This window comes from Leiobunum rupestre, chromosome 3 (genome assembly GCF_980474605.1).
Source record: "Leiobunum rupestre chromosome 3, qqLeiRupe1.1.hap1, whole genome shotgun sequence".
In the NCBI taxonomy this organism is placed as follows: domain Eukaryota; kingdom Metazoa; phylum Arthropoda; class Arachnida; order Opiliones; family Sclerosomatidae; genus Leiobunum; species Leiobunum rupestre.
Genome location: NC_143386.1, coordinates 59858140 through 59879449, shown reverse-complemented (window position 1 = coordinate 59879449; position 21310 = coordinate 59858140). Strand labels below are relative to the sequence as shown.

General features: G+C 37.2%; 3 protein-coding genes across 3 annotated transcripts; 1 reads left to right on the top strand and 2 right to left on the bottom strand.

Annotated features, from left to right (window-relative positions):
* Positions 1 to 3665: 3665 nt before the first annotated feature.
* Gbs-76A (Glycogen binding subunit 76A) lies at positions 3666 to 7245 on the bottom strand. The gene has a single exon (XM_090168862.1). It carries the CDS (start codon positions 6782 to 6784, stop codon positions 4952 to 4954), a length of 1833 nt encoding a protein of 610 aa, XP_090024988.1. The 5' UTR covers positions 6785 to 7245; the 3' UTR covers positions 3666 to 4951.
* Positions 7246 to 12369: 5124 nt separating this feature from the next.
* On the bottom strand, positions 12370 to 13416 carry bcn92 (LYR motif-containing protein bcn92). The gene is made up of 3 exons (XM_090170250.1): positions 13320 to 13416; positions 12713 to 12830; positions 12370 to 12633 (listed from the first exon to the last, which is right to left on the bottom strand). The coding sequence occupies exons 1-3, from the start codon at positions 13400 to 13402 to the stop codon at positions 12553 to 12555; spliced, it is 282 nt and encodes a 93-aa protein (XP_090026376.1). The 5' UTR covers positions 13403 to 13416; the 3' UTR covers positions 12370 to 12552.
* Positions 13417 to 13905: 489 nt separating this feature from the next.
* On the top strand, positions 13906 to 15681 carry PheRS-m (Phenylalanyl-tRNA synthetase, mitochondrial). Its single transcript, XM_090170249.1, has 5 exons — positions 13906 to 14544; positions 14619 to 14778; positions 14835 to 14966; positions 15035 to 15195; positions 15258 to 15681. The coding sequence occupies exons 1-5, from the start codon at positions 13981 to 13983 to the stop codon at positions 15540 to 15542; spliced, it is 1302 nt and encodes a 433-aa protein (XP_090026375.1). The 5' UTR covers positions 13906 to 13980; the 3' UTR covers positions 15543 to 15681.
* Positions 15682 to 21310: the final 5629 nt, after the last annotated feature.

Here is a 21310-nt window from a genome sequence, read left to right as displayed (position 1 = left end):
ATGAATTTTAAAAGCCATCAATTGTAACAATTTGTCTGTTCACACTATACAATTTTCTTGCTTACAATTAGTTGGATACAGTTAAGTGGCCCAAATAATTGTATAATGTGAACTGGGCTTTAGAGTATTATTTTATTCGAATATTGAAGACATTTTTTATAAATATTTGAAAAAATAGTATATTTACCCACTTTCCCTCAACACAAAAACAATATCCCTCAGAAACCCCTAAAAGCCCTAAAACGTTTCAGGGCCTATTTTACTAGGCAGTGTTGCCGTATTTGGGAAGTTCTAAAAATGAGTACTATTTCAGTCTGGAAGCCATTCTAGATAGTGGTAAAATCAGTTTTTACAAATAAAGTTTTGAAAAAGTGACATAATTACCAATCTTATCCTATTTTTGGTTAGTTCTAAAGAATACTTAAAATAGGCACTGAAACTTTTTAAGGATCCTTTATTCCTACTGCCTACTGCATATTTTTTTTTAATTTAAAGGGGAACGGTCAAGCTTTAACCAGTTAGATAGCCCTATAGCCCAATAAAAACTAAAATTTATGGCGAAAACCGCATCAAAAAATATAGAGTGGTTAATTTTTATTAAAATAAAGAAATTTCGGGAAATCGAACAGCGCGCGTCCGCCGTGACACCTGGTGAGACGTCGGCGAGACAGAAAAACAACGTAAAAGCGCGCGCAAATTTGTTTTGCACGCGCGGCGCGTTCCAGTTATAAGAGACTTCAGCCTAAATTGCGCGATTTTAAAAGTTAGGATAGTTCGCAAATCGCTCATACGGGGTTAGGGGCGCTGGCGGCAGCCCTAAGATGGCGGCGAAAATTCAAACCCAAACACCTGGCGTTATTTTTCGTTTCAACTTTTTGGGCCAAAAGCTATTTTTTCAAGACAAAAAAAGGTACGTGTTAGTATATTGAACGTCTTGTTAATCTTTTGATACGGATTAAGGCCATATTTGGAAAGCTTTGCCGTTCCTCTTTAAGTCTCAAGTAAATGTTGTATAAAATAAAATAATACAAGCGGAATAGAAACTGTAGCTTTCAGAAGGCGTTAAAAATATCTCTGTTTGAAAAGCTCCATTGCATTTGCGTCATAATCTTCCGGTTAATAAAATCCAGGGCCGTTTTATCCCTTGAGTATGCCTACGAAAGTCTATGGGTATGAAAAAATTCAATTTAATCAATTCCTTTTTAGAAATACGGCCTACAAAGTAGACCCCGACGCCGCCGACGAACGATTCTGCCGTTGGTGTATAATATTTTTTATTTCTTGATCACATTTCAATTATTACTTTGGTAATGCAAATAAAAGACAGTTTATTTTCTAGTTGTTAACGCGAACGTCTTAAACTCCTAGAAAAGGGATTGCTAAAACGTACTACAATGAAAACGCAAATTCATATAAACGCCGCCGCCGACAAAAAGGTCGGCGCAGGCCGATCGCGCCGCCGCCGGTCAAAATTTCACGGCGTTGGGGTCTACCTAGAAATGAATTTTGAAAAATTAACGGCAGCCTGCGTGGGTACATGTTTCAAGAGAATAACAACAGCAATAAAAGCTAGGTGAATACTTATCTCGTATATACTTCTGGTCATATTTCAATAAACGAGGCTTACGTCATAACATTACCGGAAGTAAATAGTCCTACCATAATACGAGACTACGTTTCTACTCCTCTCTTTATTTTCTTCGATCTACGCCAAAGCCAAATAACCCGGGGGCGGAAGGGGGGAAGCTACGCGACGGGGAGTAGGTCGTCGCTATGGAAACCGTAGTAGAGTCACTTGCTGGGCTCGTGAACTTTTCCTAGCATCCGAACGACGTTTTCTTTTATTTGGCGGCATTATCTCGGAATGATATAGAGTCGTAATTTCATTTACTATCGAAACATTTCATCCCATTGTTTGAACCTTATCAGCACCTCCCTTGGGCGTCTCGAACCTGTTGTGGGGTTATTATTATTATTTCTGACGATAGGGGGCATAGTTTAAAAGGTCAGTGCCCCCTTGAGCTGTCTGTCACAGTCCGTCGGAGCGTGTGGGAGATTGCGGAGTAGGTCAATCTTCGATTTTTCGTTTCAGATATTTGGGGCATCTTTTGGAGCTTGCAGTAGACGTATATTGGGTCGATGTTTTCCTCGGATTGATAATTTATAATTATTGATACCATAATTCTATAATATTGTTCCGTAAGTGTTGTCACTTTGGGGAATATTTTACTGAGAGCTAGTAACGGAGTGACAACATCACCAAAATAAAATCTTCCCCATAGCGAGGAGCGAATGAATGAATGAATATTTATTTTGACTTTAAAATACAAATCCCTTTTATAACAGGGAGGAAACCAGTTACTGGATTCGCGGGTAAAAAAACATACCACGAAATACGCTAGCACTTTAAATACAAATATAAAATGCGCCAAAAATAAAAATAATGAAATGAAATTAAAAAATTAAAAGGCAACGTGTGAAGCGGACGCAAAACGAGCCCGTAATGCAGTTTGTCTTGTGAATAGCTCTCAGTAAAGCTTTTGCATGTGAAGAATTGGAAGTGTCACACTTATGTTACAATATTATACACTTATGTTGATACTTAATTTTATTCTATCAAGTTAGAAATAATTGAATAGTGTTTATTGCGAAAACTTGCCTACTTTTGACCTACAAACGCCTGTAGAAGTGTTCGAGGTGCACAACACAGGTGTACGAAGTGAAGCTGACATTTAGGGTTTGGGTATGTTTAATTAAATCTGAAATTTTTCAAAACGCTTTTGGAAATTGCTTGATTTATAAAATTTGTTTCGTTTTTCCCAAATAATTTACCTCGATGATAGTCCTGTAAATCTAAAAGTAGAACACTTTTTTGGAAAAATGTAATTTGCTTTTGGTGGTAACCTCCAAATTAATTAAAAATCTTCTTCGAATAGCTTATTGATTCTTAGGCTTTGCCTTACCATTGAGCACCTGATTTTCTAGTCGGCCCAAAATAACTCATACCTCGAAACGGTGCCAAAATACCAATAAGAACCCTGCACGAGCTCATCACGTGACCTTTAAAAATACATTAGACATTTTTTCCACATGCTATTCTCTACCTTTATCTATCGAAATTACAGTACCTCACCTAGCGGTGTTGCCCAAGCGAAGATAATGAGGTACAGTCTGCCTTTACTATATAGTTACGGTTATTATCAACAAGAAGATATTTGTGTTACTGAGAACTTACTGGGCCGCTTAGTCCTTTCAAACGGAAAAACCTAAATTTTTCCAAATTGTGTAGTTGTCAGCTATATTCTCAATTATTGCATCAAGAAAGGCATAAGATAATAAAATATGATACTACTTAATTAACACGGTAGAATTAATTAAATAATTTGATTTTACTATGTTAATTAGGTAGTATTATATTTTATTATTTAAATTACTATTTACATAGGAATCAATTTTTAATTAAACGTTTAAGAATGAAATATTTTAAGACAAATTCGCGGCAGACGGCGTCAGGGATTCAATTTGAATTACTGACTCGTACGTTCTCCTTAACCCAAATACAATCTTGGTATAAATAAATTGAATGCGAAATTAAATTATTATACAGCTTTGTTTTATTGACTTCCAACATTGAAGCTGTGTTTCTTAAAATACTACATTTGTCTCGCCAACATATTTACAAAAAGACTGTGTTGTGTATTTACAAAAGAAATTGACTGGTACATTCACTTTTAATCATAAAAATAGGGTACCATTTTTGTGGTGTTTTTTTATATTTAAATTTTTGTAACCAGAATCTTCAACATTTTATATATCTGTATTTTTTAAATATATAATAACCATCCAAAGGCCACGATTTAAAATAATTAAAATATTTTAGGGCTGTTATGTTTTATTATTAGGCATGGCGGATATTTTTATACTTCTTCTAAATCTGACCCCATTGTGTGTTTATTTATGGTTAAGCCTAACCTATATGGCACCAAGCCTAATTTTGTTATTTGGACTAAAATTAAAAAAAGAAACGAAATTACGGGAAAAAAACCTTTATCACAATCTAGATTCTAGACGACCCCTTTCCAAAATAGCTTTCCCCTAAAGGTCAAAAGGTCATAAATTTTGTTTTCGTTGAAGTAAGGGAGTACAATCGTAAAAAACATAATAGATAAGTACGACACCGAAGTTTTAACGAGACAGACTAATTGCGGAGCAGACGACAACAATAGTTTAGGGATTTCAAGTAGTGTCATACTTATAACCATTTTGTTACTTACGATATCTTCAAATTCCAAAAACATACGTTATTATTTTCATTTCTTTTTATTAAAAAATAAACATTTAGATAAATTTAAACGGCATTTGGAAGAACTTTTTATGAAACTATGAACGTAGAATTGTTTCATTTTAAATATAACCTTTTTTTTTCGCACAAACATTTATGGCACTATTTTTTTTTCTTGTAAAATTGAAATATGACTACGGTAATATTTAAATATATATAGATGCATTGCCATTTTAGAAATACCCTAGGCACAAATTTCTACAAAATATTCTATATAGTTATATCTAAAGTACATTATAAAATGAAAAGTAGTACGCCTACATGCTTTTGGCGACTTTTGAAATTTGTAGCGTAGTTTTATAGACCGACTGGAGCAACCCTAGTTAATGTCAGAAGCCCGCTCAAAGTTGCGAACGCATTTTGGTGGGCTAAAATAACTAAACACACGTAATCTCAAATCGCGCATCGTACTTCGCTAACATATAAAAATGTAACTGAAAGGGGACACGGGTATTTCATGACGTTGCTCTATTCGGTCTACAGCAACTCAGCAACTCAATCGTTTTCTTTATTATCGCTTCAAATATTTTGTACGTTACTCATTATACGATATGCACCCGATCGCCATTATTAATCCATAGTGTCCAGTCAGAATTACATCTTCCATTCTCACATGTAAGCGAACATCCAAGTCGGGCTTTCGGTTGATTCCGACGTAGGTTGCGCGACCGTCGCCGGTAGGTCACACTTCAGACTGTAGTTAATTCCGTAATTATTGTCCCAGTACTCTTGTCCTTCGGTTAAGTAGCGAACCGCGAAGGTGACCTTCTGTCCGGGACAAAGCCCCGACTGGGATAAGGTGAACCGAAACCTGTCCGAGAAACCGTCGTTGGAACCGGCGATGTACTCAGCCAGGGACTCGTAGCAGTTGATCCAGTCGTCGTTGGTGTACCGTACCAGGACGCTCTTCTCGAAGGAGACGTTGAGGACCCTGACGACGCCGTACAGCGAAAGATTACTGACGACGATGTTTTCCAGGCACACTCGTTGGTTTCGGACTCGATCCAGGAAGTAAGGGTCCGTTACTGGTTGCGAGAACTGAGGATACAGGGCGCGATTGTCCCGAGGAGCGTTCGCCTGGTTGCTCGCTGAACCGGCGGGGACGGCGACGGCGTGCTGGTTGCTGCCGGGAATCCTCAAATCGTTGAACGCCGAAGCGGGGACCACAGGGAGGTCTTCGGATACGATGTGCCTCACCACTTCCAAGTCCAACCCCAGCGCGTCCGCGAATCGAACTATCTTTTTGCGTCTCGGTGTGCCCGGAGGAGTTTTGCCCGTTTTCAAGGACGTGCTGCGGAGAAGTACTTTGCGGTCGAATTCGTACTCGTACTCGTCGTCTTCGTCCTTGGAATCGCCGCCGCTTTTGATGTCCAGCGAGTAGGACACGACGCTGTCGATGCTCAAGGAGTTCTTGAAGGTCGGCGGCTCTTTGGGGCTCGTGGACAATAAGGATTCGTCGGCCGTTTCCACTCGGACTTCGGGCGGATCGAGCGTTTGTGGTAGCACGGGGGTCACGCTGAATTTTCCAACCGTAAGAATAGCGGTTTCTCTCACCTCTTCGCCTTCTTGCGGAAGCGGAACTTCGTCTTCGTCCGCGGCGCGTGGAGTTTCGAGCTCGTCTTCGGGAAGGTCAACTTCCAATTCGTCGAACAGTTCGCCGTTGACCGGTTTGGGTTCGCGCACCACCGGTTCGTCCCGCGTTACCGGTACCACGTTGAAGAGAGCGCCGTTGCTGCTGATGCCGCTGTCACATTCGTCCAAGTCTTTGCGAACCCGGCGGACATCGTCATCCGCGGAGGAGTTGGTGGACATGTTGAGAGAGTCGGCGATTTGGGCCAGTTTCTCGTACAGTTCTTCGTTGTTGGTCACCATCTTGGAGCCGCCGTTCCGTTTGGTGGCGCGTAACATCTTGGTTTGTTCGCCGATGGCTTCCTCGGGTAGTTGGTTGGAGGCGAACTCCCCCGGCTTAGCCACGCTGACGGGGGCGTTGACGATAATTTCGTGGTCTTCGGCGGGACTGGGAGGCGAGGAGAAATGACCCTCGGGGTCGTAGAACTCTTCGTCGTCTAAGGAACTGCTGTTAGCCATGGCTGTAGCGAACATAGTACCAGTAGCAGTATCCTTCCAATAATTCCCCACGTTCACGAAGCCGGCATTGACGCCGTACTTGGACTTTAAGCCTCGGCTGGGTCGAAACGGGGGCGCCGCCCCCGCCGAACAATCGCGCTCTTCTTCGACCAGGGACTCGGCCGGGTCGACTTCGCAGCGTTCGTAAAAGCCTCCTTCGACGGCGTTGGATCCGCCGTTATCGTATCGGCTGCCGGGCGCCCATAATTTGCTATGAAGCCGGCGAGCTAACGTTTCGGCTCGTAATCGGCAACTGGCCAAACTTAAAGTGCAGTGCAACTGCCAAGCGCCCGTAGCTCCGATGTATTCGCTCATTTCTTTTTTAGAAACGGCGGTCGGCTAAAAAATAGTTTTTCTTTTCCCTCCTTCTTCAGTTCTATCTCTACTTTAAGGCCTAAACTCGAGGTAGAGAGAGAGACGTCGCATCTTACGCGCGAGCGATCGGAACGGGGAAGCTGATAAAAAAAGCGACGCAAAAACAAACCACCACCCACCTCCTCCGCGCGCAAAATTGGCCACTTCTCCCAAATGTCGACAAAAGATATTTTTAGGAGTTTGTCTCATTCGTTTCCAATCTTCTCCGCGGCATCTTTGACCTTTAACACTTTGTCGTAGCTATCGCCCTAAAACGGTCTTCCTGTAGCCGGGTTTGTTACGGTTTTAATTTCGAAATCAAACAGCGCCGCTGCGCGTCGATAAATGTAAACAATTTTAGAACGCGAACCGCCGGCCGGTTTCTCGATAAGAGGGAAAAATATATAATCTCGTAGGAGCCCCCGACTTCCCGCTCTTTCGATCCGTGAGTGACCGTCAAACGTCCTTCAACTCGAGGCTCCCCTAGCGGCGTCTCCGAGAAGCTTTACGCGAAACGCGTTTGCGCTCTCTCGACCTGACGTTGTCGCGGCGATGGGGGAAAAAAAGCTTCTTCCCACCCCGAAACTCCCGATCGAAGAACATTCCGATGGGTGCCCCCAACCCCGGTAGAATATTGCGTCATCCTTTGTTTGGGTTGGGGTAGATGGACCTCAGTATAGAATCACGTAGAGCGTAATGTATTATACATTGCACGACCCATAAAAAGAGCAAGCCAAGCTCGTCGTATTTTAAGACGAGGCTTTTCATTTTCTGGGAACTTGATTGTGTTTACTTTGAAATAATACCCGATAATAGGGTTGACACTAGAACGTCAGCTCTATTCATCAGAGTTATAAGAACGTAACATAATTTTCCGGGGGCCATTGTCCGCCGGACTGAAAATAATGAACAAAATAAAGAGCATAATTTCGAACTATCATATGTAACATACTCTTAAGTATGCCTCTGTGTAACATTTTCATAGAAAAACTTTCAATGAGACGGAACATACAATTAGGGGACGCAAAAATTCCAAAATAATTATAATCCTTGCGCTATTGAAAAGGTTACCATGGAAACGAAATCACGTGATTGCGAGATAAACTACAGATTGTTAAAGTTAGACACGCACGAAGAATTTTCCAGTTTCGATAACATTACCGCCATCTATCGGTTTAAAAGACAATTGCACTGAATAAGGCCGCGCGTTCTTAAAATTAGTCTCGCAAGCAAAAGTACTATCCTGGCCAATTGGGATAAAATAAAAGTGCGTGTCAAAACTATTGAAGTTGGCTGTACTTGTGGTATTTGAAAATATCTTTACATTATTGAAACTGGTGAATTCCGCGCGTTTTCAAAATCCGCCTAATTGACTTTCGTTTCCCATCAGTAAAACTGATGACGCGTTTTTCGTCACGGAGTTGGGAGTGACGTAATTTTCGTCATATCCCGTGAACAAGGTTTCATTAAAGAAAATTATTTTATGGCACACTTATCAGTGATTATGTTACACGTGTTTATACTTAGAGATAATTATTATGATGAGGCGTTTCTCCCTATTTTCCCTGCAGGGTCTGCCTATATGCCCCTCCCCTTAAACGTCAATCACATCGACCCGGTATCTAATTGGTCCTCTAAAACTACGTCTTCCCACGCGTTGAAACACAAACGGGTGACGGTTTTCCTTCTTCCTTATCGTAATTAATTTAATTAATTAATTAAATTAAATTTCTATTTAGTTTGCTCAAAATTGATATTGCTAAAGAAAGTACTTTTGTAGATTTTTTCATAAATACATTGAAGAATAATAGGTTATTCAAATTGATGATTTAAAAAAAAACGTCTATTTAAATCAGTCAATCAAAAATTAAAATCTGCCTTTTCAATTGATTGACCTCTAATTTCATTGTGTATTCAACCCAAAATGTAATTCGCCAGTTTTCATAACGTAAGTTTTTTTAAATACCACAAGTACAGCTAACCTCAATAGTTTTGACACGCGCTTTTATTTTATCGTAATTAGCCAAGATTGTACTTTTGCGCGAGACTAATTTGAAGAACGCGCAGCCTCTTTCAGTGCTAAATGTTTGAAACCAATAGATTTCGCTAATATTATTGAAATTGGAAAATTGGGAAAAGTTGTACCGTGGTGGCCGCGGAATAGTAACCGACGTCGGGTTAATTTGACATTACTATATTCAGCAAAAAATCCTGCGGATGTTTTTAAACTTATAACTTCGTATGTTTTAGTATCCGAAGGTCTGCTTGAAATGTCATTTACCTTCTCAATAGATTTGATAATTATTCTTTGAAATTGGGTTTCAAAAATATCTGCAAATTATAAATAACTTCAGCAAAGGCTTAAAAGTTAAAAATTATTTAACAAAAACTTTAAAAAACTTATCAATGAAGTTACATTTAATTTTTAATCATCTTACTTAATAAATAAGTATGTATGCTCACATTGTTTTATAATAGTTCTAGCTAAAAAATCATTAAAATGTATTTACCATTTATCAATGAAACCTCGCTTACTCTTTTGGACCATATTTATGTGGTGAATTTACAGCTCCCGAGAAGAGCGCTAGATGGCGCGCTGTTCGATTAGCTAGACGAAAACGGGCCAACATTTGTACGCTTGCCTTACAACTCCTTCTGAGGGTTATTTATCGATGGATTATCCATCTAATGCTTCCGCCTTCGGTTAATTTTTATTTATTTATTTATATTATCTTTGATTAAATGCAGGGATATTCCACGACTGCTCTTATCCCTCTATCGGTGAAAATCGGAAAACAAACATGCACGGAAAACTAGGAAGCGTTATATTTTTAAAATTTTTGGTGGATATCTATTTATTTGCAAATTATGGTGGATCAAAGAGTTTCGCATTTTCAAGTCTAGGTTTAAGAGAAGATACTGATAATTAGCGCTAGTTATGTTAAAGCAAGTTGAAGTGCGTATTAACAAAAAATTGTTTGATTGAGCGGTATATCTCTGTGCTTCAAGCTGCCGCTGATTTTTCAAAATACGTTTCTGAAGAACAAATAGAGCGTAGCAAAATTTCTTAACCATTATAGTGATTTCTAAAACTATTACATCGGGAAATTATGGTTTATAAACAAGAACAGACCTGTAAATAGGGGAAATCCGGGGATCATTGACTCTCAAAACAAATTCTGGGACCCTCGAAATAAATCATTTCTAAGAGGGCTCACCGGGACCGACCCCAATAATCGAAACTATACACTCTTTTATATCCTTATTTGTGAGAGCTGCCATTTTATTACAGGTCTGATTTCAAATAGTGCATGCAAGGCCGCTTCACGCGTTCAAGTGTACGCGACGTCTCGAGCTGATGAGCACGTGCAGGCGCCCTTGCCTGTACTATTTTGAATTAGGCCTGTAATGAAATGGCCGACTTCGTAAAAGAGTGTATAAAGTAACCAACTTGCTAAAATGGGAAAACAAAATCACGTGACTACCATATCACAGCCAACTTCGATTCTGTAACTCGTGTTCATAGTTGGCCGTGCGACGGTAAAGAAAAAATTATTCCTTCCAGATACTGCAGACAGCTAATTAACTTCCACTTTTCTATTACAATTTTTTTTAAATACTAATAATAATTAGATAATTTCGAATAAAATGAATAATAGTTCGTAATTCTAAGGATAGATGGCGTTGCCGTTCTCCACAAAATCACGTGACTACCATCTTTTCAGACCACCCCCCCCCCGGACTTTATAGTTTCGCCTATTTAAATGGGAAAATATATTTTGTATATAACATCTAATTTTTATATTTTCATAACCACGGTTCAATGACTCTCACGAAAAATTTACACGAGGGGGCATCGTAAATATTACTATTTGCTAGTCTAAACAAGAATTGCATTAATTCGGAAATTATAAGCCCCTTAATGAATGAATACTTCTAGCTTATAAACTTCTGTTGGTTTTTTTTCTATTTGATAAAACGCGTCAAGTTTTTGTCTTTCGATATAAAGTGTACTCCTAATCTTTTGGGAGATAAACAAAACTCGTAACCACCGATTTGTAAACGGTTCCGAATTAATAGTACAATGACATTAGGCTGTTTTTATACACAATCCGTCAGGGATTTGTGTGTACTGGGCTCACCGCTGCCGTATTCCACATAACTCTTCAACAATTAGGTCTAGAATGGTCAGGGATATGTCAATCGAAAGCATATGGCATGCCCTCGGTAGCCCGTTACAAATTTAAGGAATCAAAGAACAAGAAGTTAATAATTTTTCCATTTTAGCGGTTTTTAAAATCGACATACTTTTTTTTAATTAAGAGTGACTTCGTTGAATATTATATTTTTAGTTAGTACTGATCATTTCTGAACTACGTTTTCGGTTGTATTAAGAATTGTTTTTTTTTTAAGTGAGATTTCTGGCCCACTCGCGGGACCCCACAACTCGCGTACGCACTATTCATGGGCAAACTAGGATGTAGTTTGCCCATGCACTATTGCCATATTTGAATTTCGTGCCCATTGATACAGGCGCCATCTAACTCTTTCGCTACCTTATTTCCAAAAACCAGGTAAACTCGAAAAATTTGGTTTGTCTAAAAATTAATTTAAATTAAGGTGTTCGCGTTTCGCTACTTAATTTCCAAAACCAGGTAACGCAAAAAATTATTTTTCGATAAAATTCCTCTTGGGTTTATTAAAGGGAGTATGAATTCAATGGAAAAATCGTCTGCTAACACTCGCTACGACTTGTTTGTCAACGTAACTAGCGGCAGTCATACCTAGCTTTTGCTAAACCTGGTGGCAGAAATGTGTTGATCAACCATAAACATGGAAGTTCATACTCCCTTTAAGTTAATGTACAAGATGATGGGAAATTGGTTCAAATTTAAAATTTAGTTAATACATCGGGAGGATTGTGTGTACTTGACATTTTGTTTTCATTTGCGAGACAACTTATTTTTACGATTGATTTGAAATTAAATTTTTTTGTTACATCCATAGTAGGAACGATTCGCCAGGACTAGTTCATAAGGTCTGATTGTAACCTAGCAATGATTCCCAATATGAGGTTCTTGAAATGTTTTTAGACAAAAGGGGGCGCTGCACAACATTAGGGGACTTCACAGCCTTTGATTTAATAAGCCGCACGAGACAGCGCGCGCCAAAATATAAAAAACCATCGAGCGTTGTCTCGTGCGGCTTATTAAATCAAAGGCTGTCATTGTCTTAGTATTTTCGTAACTAACTTAATCTAACCCTACCAAAACACTTCGAAAAACTAAGCACTAATTTCAGAGCCTACGGAAAAGAAGCACGAATCCAGTGAAATAAGAAACCGTTGATTCATTTAGTCGCTTCTGAACTCACCAAAGTAATCGATGACGTAGTTATGACGTCCAAGTTTTTTCATCTAACTGTGTGGGCCTCAAACATTTTGGTAGTATTTCGTTTTTAAAATAAGTCAAATGAGCGTAAAATTTAAAATTATTTCCAAAGATTATTATTGAAAGCCCTTAAATAACTCTAGAAATGAACAAATATTTTGACTATTTTTTTAATATTTTAAGGTAGTACCTAGCACATAAAAGTTTTTTTTAAACAAGGAAATAAGTGAGATAATTTCTATAAAATATACATCAGTAGAGCTTTCTGTGATTCTCTTACAACTCAGAAAACAATCTCATTTGTTAAGTATTTATAGCTTGGAAATGATACAGATCATTTTACGCTTTTTCATAATGTTTAGCTGGAATTTCAGATTCTATCACAAGCTCAGGAGATTTGTATAGGTTTCCAATAACCACCTACAAATTTTTATTAAAAATCATCAAATTAAGAACATGAACAAATTTAATTAATTTAGTAATAAGATCGCAAACACACTTGTCTTTTAATAATTTCTAAATTTCGTTTTCCGAAAGCTAGCAGATTAGTTACTTCTTTTGAATCGGCATTCTTTTGTTCTCTGAAGGCATCTCTCACCCTCCTCAGACCATATGTTCTGGGAAATAATTTTCCATGGTTAAAAAGTTATATTTCTTTCCATATATTATACACAAATATGTTTAGACATAGTATAATTATTTATGCTTACTTTAGAATTTCATTCATGGTGTCACATCCACTTCCTTTGATTTTGTTTAATTTTAAAAAAAGTACCCTCTCCCCAATATTTTTTGTCATCAACCATCACTAGAAATATCGCGTTAGAGCCCAGTTTACCATTTCTAAATTCATCTCACTTATTAGCTAGTAGCTACCCTTTTTACCCATACAAATGTCAATACTTGGTCGCCGGCTCAGTTGCAGCGTATTTTCCGATTTACCATTATCCATGGAACAAACTAACCCATTATCCATATTCTACTTGCATGTGTAAGGCCGAGTCTTAACCTTATACGGTATTTTGTTCTATAAAATGGTATTTTGCGCAATATTCACACTCTATTCATACATACAAGATTTGTTTAGTTAAATCTAAGCCACTTACCTAAATATGTAATTAGAAAATCCACTCGATTCTCTCAATAATTGCTTGTAAAGGCGAAGAACTTCATTTCTGGAGCCGGCCATTTTCCATAAAACTGCATAAAACCATAGAGTTGGGAATATTAATCTAGAGGTTCAATCAAAACGTCGGATTTCAGTATTTCGCGAAACAAGTTTTTAACAATCAAGAATACTGCCGTGTCACCCCCGTGTGGTCCCAATTGACGAGAAAACTTTATCATTCTACCCGTGGCGCCGTCTATATCTCAATGGTTCGTTCAAATAAGACGCGTTTTCCGGCAAATAATGGATGGAGCCACGGGTCATATGATAACGTTTTCTCGTCATTTTAGAGGAGACGACACATTCGTAATTTTCAAAAACTTGTTTCGCGGGAGCAGATTTGATTGGATCTCTAGATTAATATTCCCAACTCAATGCATAAAACATTTGAAATTTATTTTTCCGAGTTTAGCTTTTTCCGGTGTAAACATCCTGTTCGCGTCCATCGTTTTCTCAGGGGTTTTTTGCTTGAAAGTTGGAAACCTTAACCTTTCCTTTGGCGTTTCGTTAAATTCGTTAGTCGTTACCGACCCGTTAATAACAGCTTGCTTACTGCTTAGTAAATAATATTTTAGTTAAAAATTCTAAATATATATAAAATGCAATTAAAAATGAAAAGGTTTTCAGTGTCTTTAGACTGCTTTCGATTATGTCAACGGTATTCTACGCAAGTAACAGATTTAAAAAGCCAAGGTTTAAATACAAATGTGAATTTTTCAAATTTCATAGTTGACGATCATACAAATATCACCCCCAAAATTCTTTCTTATATTGGTCGAAACATTTATTTAACGAAAAACAACCCATTAAGTCACGTGCGACAAAGAATCGTTAAATATATGCACAGCAGATATGTAAACCGGGTGGGAAATCCCCAGTTTTCGGTGTTTGAACGATTGAGTCCTATCATTAAAATTACGGATAACTTTGATAGTCTTCTGGTACCACCTGATCACCCAAGTAGAAAAGTGAATGATAGTTTTTACCTTAACCAAAAGTATATGCTGAGAGCTCATACAACGGCTCACAATAGCTCTTTAATTAGTGGAGGGTTAGACAATTTTGTCACGATTGGCGATGTTTATCGGCGAGATGAGATAGATAAAAATCATTATCCTGTGTTTCACCAAGTTGATGCTTGTAGACTTTGTTGCGATCATGAGGCAAGTTATTTATTTTTGAATTAATATGTTTATTATAACACCATGTCATTCTAGTGTTATTATTTTTGCGGTAGATGTTTAGGAGTTTTAAGGATAAAAACTCACTGAAAATATTCGAAAACAGTGTAAGATCTATGGAAAAACAAGAATGCCATACTATGGAGGCGGTAAAATTAATGGAACACGATTTGAAATCTTGTTTGTCGAATTTATTAGAAGATCTTTTTGGCAAAGGTTATTATTATAAGTTAAATCCGATGCAACAATATCTAAAAAATGTACCTTTTTAGGTGTACAATACAGATGGGTCAATGCTTATTTCCCATTTACACACCCCTCGTGGGAATTGGAGGTAAAGTTGAATGATGAGTGGTTGGAAATTGTTGGTTGTGGAATATTGGAACATACAATTCTTGAAAGAGGTAGATAGATAGAAAAATTCAGTGCACGAAAGAAGGACACTTAGTTTATACTATTTATTTCGCAAAAGCTGGAGCTGACTATAAAATTGGATGGGCATTTGGCATGGGGCTTGAAAGGATTGCCATGAAATTATACGGTATCCCCGACATACGTTTGTTTTGGAGTCAGGATAGTGGTTTCCTTTCTCAGTTTGAAACTGATGATATATACAAAATGATAACTTATAAAGTAATAATTCAAGTATTTTTTAACATGAACATTTTTTTAAATATTATCCTTTATATTTTCAGCCTGTTAGTATAAATCCTCAATGCATCAATGATGTTTCCTTTTGGATAACGGAAAACTTTGAGAAAAATGATTTTTTTGATTTGGTGAGAAATGTGGGAGGGAATTTGGTAGAGCAGGTTATGTTGGTCGATAACTACACCCATCCCAAAACAAAAAGAACAAGTCACTGCTATAGAATAATTTATAGGCATATGGAGAGACCTCTGAATCAGAGTGAAGTGAATGAAATACATAAAGCCATCGAAACTGCATTAGTTCAAGACCTTAAAGTTGAAATTCGGTGATTTTGCTCAGCCATTATGTAGAGGAAATAAATGAAAGTAGTAAATAATGTATAATAATCTCTTTTAATCTCTTAAAACTAGGATAATGTAACCAATACATAGTCATAGCTTTTAATAAAAATGAAAGCCTTTTAATAGCAAAAAAAAATGTAAATAAAATGAAATCTCAAATATATAAAATATCATAATAAGCTTTGACTTCAATGTCTACCAAATGATATTTTTCATTTTAGGATTTTTGGCAATTTTTTTGACATTGTGTCTTTTATTAGTAACTTTGTTTTAGATATGCATAAAAATTCTGATTAATTTATATGTCCCGTAATTTTATATGTTATCAATCTGTTTGATGGAATATCTCTCGCTATTACGAGGTAAATTTAAGCTCATGACTTCTGATACAGCAGCTCAGGGCCACGTTACTGACTAGGCAATATAGGCAAGTGCCTAGGGCATGCACTTTTGAAGGGCTTGGATTCTAAAGGTAGGTTTCCTTACAGCTATTTTAAGGAAAATATAAAACACAACATTGAGAGCTCGCTAAAAGACTGCTTTGGGCCAACAAAACTGCAAACATGGTCTGGTACAAGCTTGTAACTTATACTATCTATTATTTTCATAAATGGAAAATAAAACCCTTAAAACATAATAAAAAATAGTAAATATGATAAAATTTCATAATGTAGATAAAATATCATAATAAGCTTTGGCTTCAACATCTATTGAATGATATTTTTCTACTTTTTCTTTGGCATTTTTGGTAATTTCATTTTTTAAAGTTGTGTCATTCAATAGTAAATTTGCTTTAGTTATAAATTCATCAGGATTTTTAAACAGACATCCAGTAAATTTATCTGTTATCAAATCTCTGTTTCCTGGAATATCTCTTGCTATTACAGGTAAACTTAAGCTCATCGCTTCTAATACTGCGGCGGACATCCCTTCACTTATTGATGAGTTAACTAAAGCAAAGCAACTGGTCATACAAGCTAGTATATCTTCTCTGGGAAACTCTGGTAGCAGAATAATGGCACTACACTTCTCAATTTCTTCTTTGACAACTTTGTAATAATCTTCATTTTGGTCATTCCCTATAATTATTAAATAAGAATTATTATGGCCATTGTTGTGCCAATTTTGAAATTTGGATAACAAATATAAAGGGTCTTTAACTGGTCTAATTCCAGCAACCAGTAAAAAAATGTTAGTTGGCTCTAGTTGATTATGTGTTTTTAAATAGTCTAAAATGTCAAAGGAACTACGTTTAGTGTCTATTGCTTGAGGAATTTCTTTTAATTTCTTCTGAATCAGGTTTGGCCATAGCGACAATGCCTTTTGAGTCATAGATGGTCCAAATGTCACGGCAAAACATGCTTTTTGGACTATTTCAGTCATTGCCTTTAAATAGGACGATTTTTTACTGAATTCGTTTAAGTCGGTACCACCAAATATTAAAATTATTGGAGATGGGCAGTTAGAAAGTGACTTTGAGCAATGTAGAGCGTGAATGGCAAAAACACATACATATTGCCCATTTATTTTCCAATATGAATTGTCAATGTTTTGTGCATTTTTAAAGGAACATGAATAACCTCCATCTTCCAAGTACTTTTCTAAACGCTTAAGGGTTGTTCTATTTCCAAGAGCATTTTTATCCTGCGAGCATAGGAACAATATTTTTTGTTCCATTTCACTGGTAAGTAAATGGTAAAAACGGTTAATAATATAGCCCCTGTAAAATCTTTGATTTGGAAATATTTTATTTATATCAAAAACACATTGCCTTCAAAACTGTTACCGGCTTGGGCTGCTGCCTGCTGGGCACACATCTACTACAGGCGATTCTTTTACCGAGAATATTCGGTGGGGGAATCCATAGATTGACTACATGGGGAGGGGATCCTACACGTTATAGTACAGGGAAAATCCTTGCTCGCGGAATTTTTTATTTTTTTTTGAGATACACACACATCGGTGTCGACCCGAGGCCTTAGACACCAGCACACACACAATAACTGATTAATCAGGGCGAGATATGTGTAACGGCCACGCCAACGGGGGGATACGTGGGGACAGGGGTGGGGACACCCTTGGCGGAAGTATTCCGACCACCCGTTAGGGGATTGGTGGTCATCCTCACACGGCCATCCACAAACTCTGCCTCCCGGACGCCTGGGATTACAGGAGTGAGCCACTACTCCCGGCGCGTGATCAAAGTTGGCCGTGGTCTGAAGAAAACGCTAGATCATAGACGCTGCCTACCTCGCTGCCTACCTAGCCGTTACGACGGGTCGACCTCACATCGCCAAATTCTCCTTACTCCGCATTCCCATATCTCCGAAGTCTCTTTTCTCCGAATTGATATAATTCCGTATTGCATTTACTCCGAAAGTTCATATCTCCGAAGTCTCATTTTTCCGAAATGTATTTAGTGACCTCACATCTCCGAATTCTCCTTTCTCCGGATTCCCATATCACCGAATTCCCTTTTCACCGAATTGACATATTCTTGCTTTTACTCCGAAAGCTCATATCACCGAAGTCCCATTTCTCCGAAATGTATTTAGTTACACTATGCAGAGATAAACCTCCTACGTGTCCGCCCGCTTGTGGATAAATCAAGATTATTTAAATTAAATAATCTTGACTAAAGTTTTCCCTTTATTTTAATTTTTGGTCGTAATTAAATATGATGTTTTATTACAGTATAAGAAAATTGTTTGGTAGCATATTTTATTGTTACAATACAAATTCTATAAATGTAGATGGCGTTGTGTTTTCCGTCCTCTGTCAGAACTTCAGAAGGGGACAGAAGAATGAATTTTTAATATAAAAACACATATTAAGCTTTCAATATCCATGTCAGCTACAGTACACAATTAAATAAAAGCAGGAGCCGCGAAATTGGGGGGCAGGTAGGGCCAAATGCACCCCCATTTCGCATGGTAATGTAGGGTTCTTTATGCTTTAGTCGTAGGAGCCTAGGAGGAGCTAGTCATGGAGTACTTCCGCGGTTACTGAATAAAACAGCTTTCAAAAAAAAATTATTACAAAAAATGTCAACGTTTTGTAAGTAGAATATGTTAAGACAATATAAATTGCGGTAGATAAATAATTTTAAATAAAAATCGCGCGGGCAGACTGCCGTGGCTCCTGACAATCGTACCTTTATAGTACAGGCAACCGGAAGGTGGGAAACATGCATTGAAACAGGGTCAATCGATAAATTTCGTGAAATCCAAAGTTTCCACATACTATAATTAAATAATTTGTTAAAATTTCTATGTTTAAATAGTATGAAGCGCTCTTCTACGAATTCTTGTCTATCACACGTTTAAAGAAGAGAAAAAAATCGCCATTTTAGTAAATGGCGACCTAAATTACGAAAAAGCCGAGCGAAAAAAGTTACATTTTAACATAACGAGTAATACTTTAGAACGTATAGTATAGTTATCTACCATATTATTATTGAGAAGTATATTAGCCTTAAAAAAACGTAACATAATTTTAGTTTATAATTATAATTGCAATTTTATATTAATACAAAATAACTATAAGTATGACACGTCCTATTCTCCCAATGCTACGTTAGTTAATGATAGTCTGTCTCGGCAATTACCATTCATCCTATGGACGAACAGATTTTTGCAAATTAAATCGGGACAAATTTTAAACATTACCCATGTGTTTGAAGGAAGTGCTTTGGCTGGTATATAATACGTAGGTATCATTTTTTCGACGAATTTGCAGTTTCTAATCTTCCGATTACGCAATCACCCCGCGACAGATCATCATTAATATCATTAAACGACGTCGTTCAGTGATACTTATGAATATTATGTTAATTATGATATTATATTAAATCATATATTTTATTCAGTTGAGTGGTAATCAGCTTATTTTAATAACACGTTTTTAACAATAAAAATATTTTGGTACAAGCCAGAGCAGTACAATTAGAATAATTACGTGGCGAATTGAACTAGCGACGAAATAGAACTTAATCGGCGATGATTATTTTCCATGTCGCCACTAGTTCATTCCCCACCTAAGTAATTATCCCAATATAAGAGTCTCTAATAAGGGTACAAACTGGGCACTTACAAGGAGAGTCTTCGATGCGTTAATTGCCGATTTTGTTCAAAGTCGGGCGTATATAATCAAAGATAATTTAAACAGGTACCCTAGATTCGAAATCACTCTCTCGCGCGTTGACGATAGCGTTTACCCACTTCCCGCTGGAACTCAGAAAAAAATTCGCTCCATGGTTTGCGCCTTATCGCAACCGACGGAGCCCGATTTTTCTGAGGTCACGTGCCGGAAAAGGGTAAACGCTTCGTAACAAAACCGTCAATGGGAAAGCTCTCAGTATTCGAATCTAGGGTACGAGTTTAAATTATCTTTGATATAATATAGACCTATCTCAGATATGAAATTTCCCAAAGGAGACATTGCGCTTTCGATTTGCCATGGAAGATGAAAATGTTTTGACCACTTTAAACAAAAATCTCCATTTTAAAAAGCATGGAATGTTTTCGGTTTTACCTGCGAAAATTTTAAAAAAAAATTAAAATCACGAAATAGGTAATTTCGACCACGATTTGGTAAATTGGAATATTTTTGGGTAAATTTTAGCATTTTTGGGTTAACGTTGTAAATATTTTTGGGTAAAATAAGGAAAAAATCTCATTTCTGTTTTAAGTGGTCAAAAACATTTTCGGTTGCCATGGCAAAACCAATGGATAGCCCACCGTTTCATTTTGGGAAATTTCAAATTTAATATTGGTTTACATTACGCCCGACTTTGAACAAAATCAGAAAAAACACCTCGGGTACTCTCCTTTATGAAAATTAAATCTGGGGATCTAAATGGCGGAACTAACTTTCGTAAGTTATTATATTGCTTTCAAGAAATTGCAGTCCATTTTCACTTGAAATGGGGGCGTTAGTAGTTTAGATTATTATTACTGTGTTAAAGTATTTCAAGCAGAAATACAGAAAATGGGAAATAGAGTAGTATCAGTGTGACGTCTCCCATACTTTTCACACGTTCCTAAAAGTCTATAACATTCTGAGATTATGTACGTTAGGTTAGTTAGAATCCGACTCCTTGAAAATAAGAGCTGGCCTGTAGTCGTTTATTCACTTCATTGCATCGAGTCTTAATTTTTTTAAACATTTCTGCTCATTTTGTTCTTTGAAATCGAATTTGGAATTTTTTGGATACAATTTAGCTTTACCGAAGCACGTCAACAAAAAATAAAAGCAGACGAGGAATTGGAACTTTTTGCAGGTAAGCTAGACGGTGAAATGAAATGCGTCCAACGGGGCCAAACCCGAGGCCAAACCGAGGGGCAGTTCACTCCTTCGTAGAGTGCAGAAGTAATCAAGGTTAAAAATTTATTTGGATTAAATTTAATACAGCCAAAGCTACAGACATGAAATTTAATCAGATTTAATCAACCAAGAGTGCAGATTTAATCATTCGAGTGAACTGCCCCTCGGGCCAAACCTAAAAACTACGAATTTCCAACGGAGCCTTTTTTCTGAATTATGACAAATTTTGGGGCTTTCCTAATCGAAGAGCGATGCTATTCATTTTTCAGAAAGATAACAATTGTAAAATACGATAAAATCCCCTGAGACTACATAAACACTCTTTGCTTTAAGGGCGTACCAAAATATTTTTATTATTAATAATAAAATATACCATTTAATATATAATATCATAACTAACATAATAACCATTATTATGAAACTGAAAGACG

What these genes read in the sequence shown, in the direction of transcription:
- Gbs-76A (XM_090168862.1), bottom strand. Translation starts at nt 6,784, where the DNA reads ATGAGCGAATACATCGGAGCTACGGGCGCTTGGCAGTTGCACTGCACT.
- bcn92 (XM_090170250.1), bottom strand. Translation starts at nt 13,402, where the DNA reads ATGGCCGGCTCCAGAAATGAAGTTCTTCGCCTTTACAAGCAATTATTG. An exon ending in TTTTCTAATTACATATTTAG is followed by an intron (nt 12,831 to 13,319) that starts GTAAGTGGCTTA and finishes ATTATTTCCCAG; the next exon opens with AACATATGGTCTGAGGAGGG. An exon ending in TAGAAATTATTAAAAGACAA is followed by an intron (nt 12,634 to 12,712) that starts GTGTGTTTGCGA and finishes AAAAATTTGTAG; the next exon opens with GTGGTTATTGGAAACCTATA.
- PheRS-m (XM_090170249.1), top strand. Translation starts at nt 13,981, where the DNA reads ATGCAATTAAAAATGAAAAGGTTTTCAGTGTCTTTAGACTGCTTTCGA. An exon ending in GACTTTGTTGCGATCATGAG is followed by an intron (nt 14,545 to 14,618) that starts GCAAGTTATTTA and finishes TTTTTGCGGTAG; the next exon opens with ATGTTTAGGAGTTTTAAGGA. An exon ending in ACATACAATTCTTGAAAGAG is followed by an intron (nt 14,967 to 15,034) that starts GTAGATAGATAG and finishes ATTTCGCAAAAG; the next exon opens with CTGGAGCTGACTATAAAATT.